This window comes from Astyanax mexicanus, chromosome 15 (assembly GCF_023375975.1).
Source record: "Astyanax mexicanus isolate ESR-SI-001 chromosome 15, AstMex3_surface, whole genome shotgun sequence".
In the NCBI taxonomy this organism is placed as follows: domain Eukaryota; kingdom Metazoa; phylum Chordata; class Actinopteri; order Characiformes; family Acestrorhamphidae; genus Astyanax; species Astyanax mexicanus.
Window position 1 is genome coordinate 33,147,380 of NC_064422.1, and position 14,823 is coordinate 33,162,202.

At 35.8% G+C, this 14,823-nt stretch overlaps 1 protein-coding gene across 1 annotated transcript; it reads left to right on the plus strand.

The window, feature by feature from the left end:
* Nucleotides 1-320: 320 nt before the first annotated feature.
* Nucleotides 321-5,635, plus strand: prph2a (peripherin 2a (retinal degeneration, slow)). The gene is made up of 3 exons (XM_007259308.4): nt 321-2,062; nt 2,654-2,900; nt 3,471-5,635. Exons 1-3 carry the CDS (start codon nt 1,482-1,484, stop codon nt 3,678-3,680), a joined length of 1,038 nt encoding a protein of 345 aa, XP_007259370.2. The 5' UTR covers nt 321-1,481; the 3' UTR covers nt 3,681-5,635.
* The last annotated feature ends 9,188 nt before the right edge of the window (nt 5,636-14,823 follow it).

Sequence of the window (14,823 nt, forward strand, 5' to 3'; positions counted from 1 at the left end):
ACTGATAATTATTGTTTCATGTAATACTGTGTCATCGCTGTCCAATGGAAAACAAATATCTCCATTTTTTTGTAATTTTTTTTTTTTTTTACTACATAGTTTGAGCACACTGTCCCTTAGACTGTGTAATTTTTTTTGATGAAGGGACCAATAGAAAGTTTGCTAAATTACCTAAAGTAAACTAATTTTACAATAACTTCGCTTCTTAAAAGTTAAGTAATGTTTTTCTCCCTTTCCTGTAAAGTTGCTGTTGTCAAGATACGTTTTTCATTGGAGAGCGATGATTTAGAGATATGAAAAATACTCATGTTACAATGTCAAATGATACGGAAGAGCAGTATGTAAGTTCATCATGAAGAGTAAGGGAAAGATTTGGAAACACCCATGGGTGTAAAAGTTATAAGGTGTTCAGCAAATATATTTAGTAAACGTCATATGGTGGAGAAAGGGTCCAGTCTAGTAGCAGAGCTATGGCAACCTCTGAAAACTTATGAGAACTGCACTAAGTTGCTGTCATGTTGATGACGGTACACTCATATTGGCAAAACAAAAATAGGTACATCTTCGCATTTTATTCCAAGTTTGAGCTTATATTTAATGTAAATTATGATATTATGTAATTTGTTTGTTTCAATAAATCATGTAAGGTCTTATGCTTATAACATTACTCAGCAATCTTATGCCTATAACGTTTTTTCTTTCTTTTTTAAACTATATTGGACACTGGAAAACAGTAGTTCAGGTAATGTAAATGTAAACTTTCTGCATCAATAGACCTGCATCAATCTCTCTCATAAACTTAACTAAGTAACTAAGCAGGAATCTACCACTAAGATACTGTCATTTTTTTCTCATGCACTCCAAGACCCTTCAGTGGAAGAGGTGTGGTCTTAAGTCCTCCCTAGGTTCTTGGTCTCTGGTATCTTTCGACTGGGGCTAGCCTGACCATGTGACCAATCAAACCAATCAAATACTACGACAGCAGCTTACTGATAGGCTCATCTGCTGGCGAAGGATTTCTGTAAATGGGATAATGCTGATTAGCAGGGTTTAGGATGACGTAGAGTAACTTTGGGTTTAATCATTTGAATCCTTGGCCGTCGACTTCCCTATGCAGGAAAAGGGACATTAGCATCCGTACCCGTCAACACCACCGCTTTCTTTGTTGGAAGAAACCCATTTGTCAGGTGAAAGGAGGAGAAAACATTGCATCTTATTCCCACCTTTACATCTGGACTCCTATCATGGGTGAAGCAAGGACCATGAAAATACCCAACATGACCCCACTTTACTGGAATGGATTACAAACTGCTGTTTGAAGACCTATTTGACAATATACTCCTAAGGAAGACCAAAGCTGAGTTGAGACAAAAAATTTGGGACCTAAAACCTGTTGGTGAAGGTTGAGGGACATTGAAAAAGACAATAATCAAAAAGTGGACATTTCTTTCCTTATTAGTGTTTAAAACTATCTGTAAAACATGGCTCTTTTGAAGGTGAAGTTTGACCTGAAAAAACGTGTAAAGCTGGCACAGATGCTATGGCTTATGTACTGGTTCTCCATAATGGCTGGAGTCCTGGTCCTCAGCTTGGGCCTCTTTTTTAAAATTGAACTGCGGAAACGGAGTGAACTTATGGACAACAATGAAAGCCACTTTGTGCCCAACCTGCTGATTGGAGTAGGCTTGTTGGCCTGTGGCATCAATGCCTTTGGTGGCAAGATTTGCTATGATTCTTTAGATTCTTCAAAGTTCGCCAAGTGGAAGACGGTGTTGAAGCCATTCCTCATCTGTTGTTTTCTTTTTAATGTTCTTCTGTTCTTTACAGCACTTTTGTGCTTTACCATGCGCATCCCTCTGCAGTTTACTCTGGCAGAAGGCCTGAAGAACGGCATGAAGTACTACAAGGACTCGGATGTACCTGGCCGCTGCTACATGAAGAGAACTCTGGATCTAATGCAGATGGAGTTTCGTTGTTGTGGTAACAACAACTATAAAGACTGGTTTGAGATCCAGTGGGTTAGCAATCGCTACTTGGACTTCAGCTCTAAAGAAGTCAAAGAGTAAGTGCTTCTGAAACATTAAATTAAAAACTTCTCTTTTCCCTCATAGGAACATTTGAGAAGTTAAGTTAGTTTTGTTATGGTTGACTATAACTGATTTTGAATGAAGGTCACATTTTATTCTTAAATATTTTTTCACATCTTAGTGTAAGTGATTGTAAGTAGTGAGTTGACAGTGCAGAGCTGATCTGACAGTGTAAGTGGTATCAACCGTGTGAGCCAGTTCAGACTTAGTTGATAATCTTCTTGGATCACATTTCGACGTCCTTTAGAGCTTAATGTCATTTCCAATAACTTGAAGACCAAGATGATTGACTGGGAATAGATCACAAAGTCACAGGCAGAGCCTTTATGCCTTAATGTAGATTGAATGTTTAATTATGTTTTGATATAGTGATGTTTGGTATTTAATCTTTGGTGCACTGGTGTGTTCAAAACGTTTACTGTTCAGAATACATTCCTAATAAGTAATGAAAGATATTTTTACGGGACCTGCGTCATATATATAGGCACATTATATATGCCCATAAATTATGAATGGCCAGTTCTACTTTACCAACAAAATATTAATTACGGTTTGCTTGTCTGCAGCCGAATCAGCAGTAATGTAGATGGGCAGTACTTGCTGGATGGAGTCCCCTTCAGCTGCTGCAACCCCAGCTCTCCAAGGCCCTGCATCCAGCACCAAGTGACCAACAACTCAGCCCACTACAGCTACGACCACCACACTGAGGAACTGAACATATGGAAGCGTGGCTGCAGGGACGCGCTAGTTTCCTACTATGGAGGCCTGATGAACACTATTGGTATACTGGTGCTGTTGGTTACTATGCTAGAGGTGAGTTTAACCCTTCATACATTAAGATATACATTTACAGTAACAACAAGATCCCCAAACATTACAAAATCGTTATAACATGAACAATTCATGCTTTTAAGTCTTATTTAACTTTCAAAAGATAAAAAATACATACATTTGATAAAATATTGGCTATATAAATTAGGTAAAAGAAGTTCATCTTAAGGGCAAGATATTTAATTCCTATGTACTTACTGGATATTAATATGATAAAATGTGTATAAATGTTGATAGACCTAGTTGCCAAGATAAATATGCTTATAAAATGTAAACATTGATAAACATAGTTCTGAGAAGGTGGAGTATCTTTATTTTACACAAACAATTGTCAATGTTAAAACTGAATATCTAAATGGAACACCCTCAGTGTTGCACATTTTGAATTAACACTGGCTAATTTGTTATGTAGGGTACAGTACAGTAGTCAGGCCATTTTCCCTGGTTTGTCCAAAATATGTCCAAAAAATATTTAAGTTTAAACAAATAAATCTGAGATACAATGATCAAAAATCTGAGATGCACACTTATTTCCTTTCTCATCTCTCTCAGGTTGCTGTGATGGTGGGATTGCAGTATGTGAACACATCTTTGTCCACACTGGTCAACCCAGAGGACCCAGAGAGTGAAAGTGAAGGATGGATCCTGGAGAAAACTGTCAAAGAAACCTTTACTGATATCATGGCCAAAATGAAAGCCATGGGCAAAGGCAATCAGGTAGAGGAGGGGGCAGAGGATCAGGCTGTGGCTACGGTGAGCTGAGCACGTCCCACCCACTAGAACTTTGGCCACTTCTGCCAAAGGTAGAGATCGGAAAGAGAGAATTTCTCTCCAGCACATCACTGAAACGATACAGCATGAACACCCAGTCAACCAGAGCGCTGAAGTGGTTTGGTAAAAAGGCACACAACATGTTTCAATGTTTTATTTTTTTGTTTTTTTTTGCTGTCATTTTTATTTGATATTATTATTTGACATTGAAACTTTAAACAGAAAATTAATAAGTCCAACATTAACAAAATCCCAGTCTCTTTTATCAACTCTATATTAAAAATGAATTTAAGGTTATCACTTTTTTCTAAATGTTCTTTGACATATTCTTAACTGTTTTGTAAACCAATAAATCCACAGGCTTTTTCTAGTTAAAGTAAGATATACTTTTGTATCATGTCTTTTCATGGTAACTATTGCTGTTGTGGATTAGTCCAGTATAGTAACATACTTACTGTAATTGTTTTCACTGAACTGAGCTACTCTTCACACAGTTAATAGAAACACTGACCTAAAATAGAGTTTATTTAATCATTTATGAAATATCTATTCTGCGCCATATTGTTCTAGGCTTAATGAATTTTGACATTCTGTAATTCAACACTTGGTATTTTGTCTGGGCCAGCTTTTTCTTTGTAAGTAGCATTATTTCAAGATGCTAGGTAAATGTATGCATAATTATAATGTAGGATTTAAGGCATGATAAAACATGGTCATGGTCATGAGCAAACAGGTCAATGTATAAATAACGGCTGTAGCTGATGGCCTTCTCTCAGTAATGAGTGTATCATGGCATTCTTCAGCGGTTCTCTGTGCTGTTTCTTTAGAATACAGTAATGCTTCTAACTACTGTGGGAAGATGAATTATTTAAAGAGTATACAAGATTGCATGTGCAGAATATCTTTACAAATCTCTCCAAATGTAGTTTAATATATTTAATATCCCTATGCTGTCACCACTCAAGTAAAATTGCTTAACATTGACCATGGAACTCTCCACCTCTGGCCCACTGGTCACCAACTATCTGCTCTTCATTTTTTATCTTCATATCATATCTCCTCAAATGGTACACCACCTAGCTCTACAACCAGCTTGTGCCATTCTATCTCTGATTTTACTCTGGTATGTTCTATTCTGTGGTGAAACAATGCTCAATGCTAACACAGTTTATGTTTGAGTTTCAGTGTACTGATGGTTTTTGTCTGACTCACAGAGAGACATCAGTCAGGTTTTTTTCACTTTTTTTGAATGAATTACAACAAATGTCTTTTATAAATGTATTATCATATTTTTGGAATGATAAGGGGGCGTTAAGTCTTTTGGATTTCTTGGAGATATTTTCATTAAACTGAGATATTTTTATGAACTTTATCAGATATTTAGCTATTTAGCGGCTCTGCAGATTACACAAACCAAAGACATGACAACAAACATGAACAGATAGAAGTTTCAATAAGAATAAGAAACAATCTGACAGTAATGGGAAGATGGGACTTTTTTTAAAAGTGGGACAAGCTAAAACATGTTTAGCAGGTGTAATTAGCATGCGTTTGAAGCTGCTGATGTGACGCAGAGGGACTTCCAGTGCCAGAGCGAATGGGATGCCTGCGAAGACCCCTGGAGTTCGTTCAGGAGGACACTTTATAAGTGGCAGCTAAACCCTGACCTCTGCACTGCGAACGGCTCACCTGGGTTTGGAGTTCTCTTGCTTTAAAACAGCAGAGTCTCCAAGGCAGTACAATACAAATTACTCTATATTAAACTATAAACATATGTAAGTGTGTAAATAGTATAGAATTGTTATATATTTTCTTGAATTGTTTTGTAAATAATCATGTAAAGGTTTAAATGCTTTATGAAAGTTTATGTGTGTAGCACTTACTACATTTATTACTGTAAATAAAATGTAGCAGAGTTTATGTTATAATAAAATACCATAAGAAAATGTTTTGATTCTCCTATCATGATTTCATTCCCCGTTCGATAACCTGAAGATCAAGGGCCTAAGCATTCTGGGAACTCCGCAGGAGGTCTGATTTACTCATTGGATCAGCGTGCGAATTATGAGATTATTGTATTAACATGCTGGCTGTCCTGCTTAGCACATGGCAATTAGAATAGTAATGTGAATAGGGATTTTTCACCTCATTTCTTGTGTTTGTCTGTGCGGTCTGTTAATGTGTGGTTTTGATAATATTTTCACATCACGATTAATTGTAGCATGACTTAACTGTAATTTTTATAAAGAATAATTGCATTTTACTTTTAAAAAACATCTGATTGGTTCTATAGGGAATTATACAGGGCTCCTTTATAACATTTATTTAAATAGTTACATTTTTTCAAGTAATTTATTTTTTCCCTTTAGTTTCCATTAGAGTTTCCATTACACTAGTTTCATGTGTCTGTCTATAGTCTTTCCTGAAGCATGTGAAGAGTTTTAGTGCAGTACAGTAGTGAAGAGGGCTAAGGAGGACAACTTTTCTCAGGTATTTTAGTTTGCAGCAAAGCACATAAACAGCGGATGAGCTGATAAAGACAGTAAGCAGCTTTCCAGTGTGTGCAGCTAAGCTTGCTGGCAGGTGATCTGGAGACATGACCTGGAGACGTGCCACTGGATTCTACCTGAACACGATACTTCTAGGGATACCTTAAGGTCAGGACAGGTACGACACAGAGATATTCCAGTACCTCCTATGTGGGTCCTGTAGAACTCCATGTAATTTGATATATAACCTTATTTGATCATAAACACAATTTCCTGTCTTGGTTTTGTTATCATTTGGAAAGCTTTGCTACAGAATCAGACAGTGAAGTCTGAAAGCACTGATCTGAACACTGTGTGGAAGCTGATTGAAGACTAGCATAGAAACAGATGCTGTACAGGAGGACACAGGAATGCATTAGGGATGCATATTAATTATCTTTGTACTGTATGTTAATAAGACACTATGTCAGAGCATGTTTAATGAGTATATTAAACTGTTTAAAGGTCATTTATTTCTCAGAAATGCTATAAAGAAACAATGTTTTAGCTTAACTGTTATGTGCACTATATTATATATTGCCCTATACATTATTTGACAATCGTATAAGTGGGTCAAACACTTGGCCTACAGGTGAGGATTCTCAGGTTTATCTGGGGTTAAATCCTTCCTTCTGTGACCTGCACACCAGGAGTCAGTGACAGAATTGGGCCAGAGAGAGAAGAAACTTCCTGGAGCTCTAGAGATGTTCCTAACTTCAATACAAACAGGACTGTGTAAAGGGAAAAGTGGCGGGTGCATATTGGGAGGGTTTTATTACATTAGTCTAATGTTGCATGTTTTTGTTTTCTGTGGTTATATCCTGTTCCTGTTGAACTGCTACCCTCGGCTGTAATGAAGGCGGGTGGGTAGTAATCTGTCACACCATCCCGAGTGCTTTGTGCCAGATGAATTCCCAGATTGCCACTTAAGCAGAAGTAAAATTACACACTGAGTGAAAATGAAAACAACATGCAGAGGTCTGTGGATTCAATTCCCAACACGATCACTTTCATTTAAGCTTTCCAAATTAGTCTTAAAGTGTCCTGAAAGTTTTCTCTCACTTATTTCTATAATTATACTTTGACTATACCAGTTTATATTGTGCTTACAAGATAATCAACATATAAATGTAACATTTAAAATTGATTAAAAGTGCTCTTAACTTAATCCTAGCTTGCTTTAGCAAAATACTGCCACCTGTGGGAAAACCCAGTAAAACCCAGCTTAATACTTCTTGTTATATGATTAGTAACAGTAACAGTAGTAAAAGTAGCATTAATAGTATTAATATATTACTATTAGCAGTAGTAATAATAGTAGTAAAATGATAGTAGCAGTAGTATTACAGTAGTATTAGCAGTAGTAGTACAATTAGTGGTGTTAGCAGTATGAGAAGGGTAGTATTAGTAATTAGGAGCAGCATATTAGTAATATAGTATTATATTATAGTTATATAAAGTAATATGTTTATCTCAGTATTATTGATTTAACTACTAGTAGAACAGTACTTAGTAGTGACAGTACCACCACTAACACCACCAGTATTGTACATCTACCACTACTACTAACATTATTAATGATATATAAAAAAATGTTAATACATTTTTGGACACTTTGGACATTACATTTTTAAATTCGATTAATATTAAAGTTTGGAAATGGTTGTGTTTATGATTCAAAAAAATTCTAAACATTAATCCACGTTCTCCTCCTAAAGCATATATTAGTATTATAATTAGTATGATTAACTATGATTATAATTAATATAATTAGCAGAATAATTATTATTATAAAGTAGTAGTTTTAGTAATTAGTATAATAGTAGCAGCATGTTAGTAGTAATTATAATATAATTATAATATATTAATATAAAGTGATATGTTTCTATCAGTATGATTTATTTTACTACTAGTAGTACAGTAGTTAGTAGTGACAGTACCACCACCACCACCACCAGTATCATACAACTACCCATACTACTACTATTAATAATATAATAATAAAAAAATAAATAATTCAAATTGTTCAAACTGTTAATACATTTTGGACACTTTGGACATTTCATCCTTAAACTCTATTAATATTAAAGTTTTGAAATGGTTGTTTGTTTTTGTTCTAAACATTAATCCACTTACTCCTCCTACAGTGTATTAGTATGATAATTAGTGTGATTAATTATTATTATAATTTGTATAATTATTTTTTTATTAGTATTTTAATGTAGTAGTTTTAGTAATTAGTATGATAGTAGCAGCATATTACTAGAAATACAGTAATATATTATAGTAATATAAAGTAGTATGTTTCTGTCAGTATTATTGATTTTACTACTAATATAGCCTACAGTACAATATCGTACTATTATTGTTATTGTTATTATTATTATTATTATTATTATTATTATTATTATTATTATTATTATTATTATTATTATTATTGATATAATAAAATTTAAATAAATTAAATAATTTAAATTGTTTAAACTGTTCATACATTTTTGGACACTCCATAGTTATATAGTTACATAGTTCCATATTTTAACCATTTATTCCTTACTCCTACACTTACTCCTCTCACAGAGGTTAAACTCCTTCCACCATGACTGAAGTTATTAGCTGTGTTCCACTGCTTCTGGACTACTGTTTTATGAAAGAATACAGGTAACACAGCACTGTACAGTTAAACAGTAACAAAACAGGCTAAAAAAACACATAAAATGATTAAACGTCTTCTGGGGATGCAATAATACATTTTGGACACTTGTATGCTTGGAAAGCAGAGTCTATATGTTGGATGTTTCTTCTACTCTGAATACACACTGCTCTCTCTCTCTCTCTCTCTCTCTCTCTCTCTCTCTCTCTCTCAGTATAGGCAGTGTTATGATGAATTGTGTGCTCTCTCTTTGGGGAGCTCTGAATTTTAGGCGTTTCCTTTTTGCTGGAAAATTGCCTCATCTTTCCTCCAGGTCCGCCGCCAGCACTGAACTCCATTTTCCTGCTGCACCCTCATGTACACAGTCTGGATGTGTCTTAATGCACACACTCCTGTGCTGCTGCTGCCATGGCTGAAGTTTTCTCACACTCAGTCAGTGTACACACAGTATTAGTCCAGGTTTGTGAATGATATTCAGTGGGGTTTCAGTCAGTGATACACTCGTGATCATGTTTAGTTTATTATGTATACACAAAATCATTTACTCTGTTTGGCAGCTAATAATGCAGAACAGCAAGTCTTCACCTCATCACACACACATCAGTTAGCTCTCACAGACAGAGAGAGAGAGAGAGAGAGAGAGAGAGAGAGAGAGAGAGAGAGAGCAGCCTACTCACACACACAGCTAAATGGGATCATGATCTCTGTCTGTTTGAATGATACATCAACCACTGAGGGGTGTGTGCTTGCCTATGTGTTTGTGTGTGTGTGTGTGTGTGTGTGTGTGTGTGTGTGTGTAGCTTATCTGTACACACACAATGCAGTATACATAATGTCTACATAATCTACCTTCATAAAAAACAATTGAAACCATTGCCATTTAAATTTTTAAATACGAAGCAAAATTAAATATAGTCTAAAATTAATAGTGTTATTTCTCGTGAAAAAGTGACAAATCTAAATATAATATTTTTATATTTTACAAAATGTGTTAAACTTTCACTGGGGGCTTTTTTGGAGGACTTTTTTGTGTGACAGTGATAATATACAGTATTACAAATTAAAATACTTATAAAATAGAGTTGTATGTCTGAAATATACACCTGAAGTACAATATATACCTAAAACACAATAATATTTATGTAAATAGGCTTATTACAGGGAATACAATAACTGATATTCTGAGCATGTGATTACTGAGCACACCAGGGTTTTTTTTTTTTACCTTATCTGTTGTAAGCATTTAATCATTCAGCTCAGGCAATTATACTTAAATTGTGTTGGGGTTTTTTTTTTAAGTGTAACTTTTTAATTAAATATTAGTAGTGATGTAGTACTGAATAAAAAAAAACATAACTGAGGTACAGAACTATTTCAGCACAATAATATTATATTTGTCACAAATATTATTTTCTTTAATTGTTCAAAGAAAAGTGAAGGTTCTGTATAGTGTAGACTGCTCTTTCTGTGCATGGACGCGATAATCACCAGAAGATGGCAGTATTGCTGCTATATTCATTATTTTATTATACTGTAGTTTATATGTGTTTTATGGTAAAATGCAGTGTTTCCCATTTCTGACCTTAGAGTACCCCTGTCCTGCACATTTTAATGTGTACTCTGCTCCTAACACACACACACACACACACACACACACACACATACAAATCAAGAACAACATTAACATAGGTTCTGTAGTTGCAGTCTGTTGTCCTTCCATTTCTCTGCATACTGTATTATCTTCCTTTCACCCTGTTCCTCACCCCGGACCCCACAGGACCACCACAGAGCAGATATTATTTGAGTGGTGGGTCAGTTCCAACACTGCAGTAAAACAGAAAATGTAATAAGAACGTTCTGAAAACCTGTGACGTAACAATGTTTTGCATCACAATGTTATTAAAAAGATTCTCCCACAATAATCCCAACTCATGTTATGAAAAGGTTAAAAGTAACAATTAAAAAAAAATAATAATAAACGCGTTGACAGAAGTGACGTTGCAGCAACATTACAATAACTTTTTAAAGCATTAAATAAAAATATTCTAAGAACTTCCAAAAAACTTGATGGACAACAGATGGGACAATTGTAACCAATTAACTGTAAGGTTTAGAAAATGTTCTTCTAACCAAAAAATGTTATCTTGGACAGTGTGTGTTGTGCTGGTACAAGTGAATCAGACACAGCAGTGCTGCTGGAGCTTTTAAACACTGTATCCTCTCACTGTCTGCACTATTACACACTGCTGTCTGGGTAGGGTCCACTTTGTAGCGGTAAAGTCAGAGAGACAAAAGCTTATCTGTGTCTACTATTATAGAACTACAAAGTGCTCCTATATGCCCAGTGGAGCTAAAAAAAATGATAATGGGTGTAAAAAAAAAAAAAAGGAAGTGGTCATAATGTTATGATTGATCGATATACATGTATGCACATAGCTGTTCCAGCTGATGTGCAGGGTATGAGGTACTCCAGGACCAGGGTAGGAAGAAATAAAGGCTGTGGGTTCAAACGCAGGCTAAACTGCTTTCCCGCTATATAAAATCTGTGGGTTGTGTTTAAAACCTATTATATGGGGATCAGGATCAGGGGTTACACCACATGACCCATGCTGACTGAATCTAATAAAGCTATCAGACGTGGTGTTCATAAAGCCCCGGTAAGAGCGAGCGCTGATCTAGGATTAGATTCCTTCCCAGAGTCTGGTGGTCTTAGTGATAGAAACAAATCACATTCACTTTCTGAATATGTGCTTATCTTTTAAAGTTTTCTGATTGTCTGTAGTAAATCAGGCTTTTACAGTTACTAGATTAAACACGATTATACAAAGACTATATTAAGTAAAATGTGTCTGCTTGGTGAATGAACTAACGGTGATGAATATTTTAAAAACATTTCTCTTTTACACTCTAAGAAATATAAGTACAGATTTGTACTTAAAAGAGTACAAAGCTTGTCGCTGGGGCTGTACCTTATATTGAGGTACAAAAAAGTACCTTTCAGTGAAAGTCCTTTTTTGTACCCATGGTTTTTGTGCCAGTATAGATTATAAAGATTATAAACATTGTCATCAACTAAAAATGGCTCAAAAACTTGATGATACAAAATTGTCTGGCTTTCAAATAAAAAATGTGCTATTTAAATATATACTGTTCATTAGTACAGTGATGCAGAATACTGAATGTACCTTTTGGCTGGTTAAATGGTACAAATTTGTACTTATTGCTGTTAGAAATGACTTTGTACTTCAGAGGGAACAAATCTGACCCTGTAAAGACCAATATTGTACCTTTGAGGGTACAATTATAAAGAATGTACCTTCGAGTACAAAAAAGTACTCATATCGTACCTCTGTTTTTTAGAGTGTACAGTAAGTAACATATCCAGTTGAATTCACTTAATTAAAACACATGCATTTATTTAGCTGTTTTTGAAGGTCTTATATTACCCTTCATAGAAAACCTTCATTTTTTTCTATTTCCTTCTATGTAATTTTTGTAGACTATACATGGAATTTAACATTTTATTTTATTTATTTTTTTATGTCAGACAATTACAATGCATTTTGCATTTTGGCCTAGGACAGAAATATCTACATATAAAATGATTGTACAGCTTGTTAATGTCAAAACCTGTGTGAGTTTTGAGGTGTTATCTTATAGCCAGATGTGGTGAATTATGGAGTTCTATGAATTCTAGCATGGCCTGATAGTGGATACCAGATGATTATTAATATTTTTATACTGATTAGATTCTGGGACATTGCTGTGAGGATTTGATTGCATTCTTTGGCAAGAGCTTTAGTGAATGTTCAGAATATTGGAAGATCACCACCCTCAACCCTTCTGGAGAACCCAGTCCAGTGCTGGGGGTTTTATACCTCTCTTTGCACATAATATCATGTGTTTGGTATATTTGATAAATATCAGCATAGCCTTCCTCAGGGGGGCAGTGTCCACATGGTTTCAGTTGGATATCTTGGCTTGTGTCTGGTGGAACACACACAAACACAAACACACACACACACACACACACACACACACACATACACACACAAGGATGTCTATAATTCTGTTGATTTACTTAGTACCTCAAAGTGTCAGTCCTAGACACCTAATTTCATTCACAGGTAAATCATATGACCAGACAATAATTAATTTTGTAGTCATCAAATATTTACTTGTCCCTGACCCAGACGCCTTTCCCTCTGGTCTGCACCCTCTACTTGGCCCGAGTTCAGGGCTGCTCTCATTCTACGTGACTCAGATGCTAAAGCTAAGCAGGAGACACTGAGTGACACTGAATGAGACTTCAGGGGAATGCTTCATTAAATGATTTACAGCACGGTTGTCTGCGCTGTAGTGCTGACTTAGGCATAACCAGGAGGCTACAGCAATGATACAACAGAGGTGACTCCTGCTTACTGTTTGCCTGGTGCCCAGTGAATGTGCTTTCAGAAATCCTCTGACTTTCTTGCATTGGTTTTAGGTGCAGTGAGATGGGTGGTGTGCTACAGGACCATCACTGAAAGATTAACATCAAATTTGAAAAACAATATAATTCATTCATGAATTTATGGGCCAAATGAAAAAGATAAGCTGTAAAAACAGTTACTTCTGATGTTATAAACCAATCTACTCACTCTACCACAGATTACCAGATAACAAAATATGATAGGCTAGTACCAGTATTGCACAATAATGGCACTCTGACCAAAGCTTTTCGAGTATGACTCCACAACCTGCAAACAATGCCAGTGCTTATAAGACAACACCAGCCATAACAAAGCAGCAATGATATAATTCTACAATATTAATTGTATTTGATATTATTGCCTTTACTATATGTTTTCTTGCTTTATAAGTGGCAACATCTCACATTACAGCACAACCCTTGAGTGTAGTATTGCGTATTTATTGTTTAAAATTGTAATTGTTGTTCTTTTTGGTTAAATGATCCCAAAGTAATTTCAGGTAAGCCTCATAGAAGCAAAAAAAATGAATTTGCTTGAGATGTGCCTACCCAGCTGGCCCCCAATGTCAATAGACGTTAATGTCAAGTTGAATGTTGGTCATGACGTAAAAAATATCAACATATTTACACCAGTATAATATCTAATACTGTTACATGCCTGCAGGGATAAGTTTACATGTGTACATATATATACCATATGTATACCTATTTACTGTATTTTAGAATGTACTTCTTTGTACTCCAGTTGTACTAGGATTGGTTTACGACAAAATAGCTCAAGCTCAATTTTACATAGTATAATGAAAAAATGCATTATATACAGTATATGATATACAAAAAGATTATGCTGTTGTAATTCACGCACAGAATTCTAAAAAAAAAGTGCAGTGTGCTGTATGTAACAGTATATAAACAGAACAAAGAGTCTCTTAAGTCACAATAAGTCTATAAGCCTCTAACCCTGGAGTTTCTCTGAGGTGCCCAGGAGTGCCCTCAAATTCTATTGTGGTCTGGGGTGTTAAGTCTTCCACTTAGCTTGTTGACCTGTCCAAATAAAACGCTCGGCCTTTTCTGACTGCCAGAAGCCGGGTGGGACTCAGTGGCTGGAGAGTGAAATAGCTGAGGAGAAATGCCTTGCGCAGACAGAAAAGACACTGCAGTCTGTCTCAGGAATCACTCAGGTAGAGCAATAAGTGACAGAATGTTGGAAGACTGATGCGTCCTCCTTGGAGAGACATGCATCTCCGCCCTTATTTCTTACATTGGTGTCCAAACAGTGTTACCCATCTGAAAGGCCACGAGATGCTCGCTGTGCGTGAACATCCCTGGGAGTTGTTATCTGGACCTGGACAGCAAGAGGGGCACAACGATCAAATTCCACCTAAGCGCACACACACACACACACACACATGCACACATACTCCATTCTCATAGCTCCATCAATCAATCCCACTGGCAGGCTATATGTCCTATTTCACCACC

Bases quoted from the DNA above. Each gene is read 5' to 3' on its own strand.
- prph2a (XM_007259308.4), top strand. From the start codon at position 1,482: ATGGCTCTTTTGAAGGTGAAGTTTGACCTGAAAAAACGTGTAAAGCTG. The intron at 2,063-2,653 runs GTAAGTGCTTCT...GCTTGTCTGCAG, and splicing joins AGCTCTAAAGAAGTCAAAGA to CCGAATCAGCAGTAATGTAG. The intron at 2,901-3,470 runs GTGAGTTTAACC...CATCTCTCTCAG, and splicing joins TGTTGGTTACTATGCTAGAG to GTTGCTGTGATGGTGGGATT.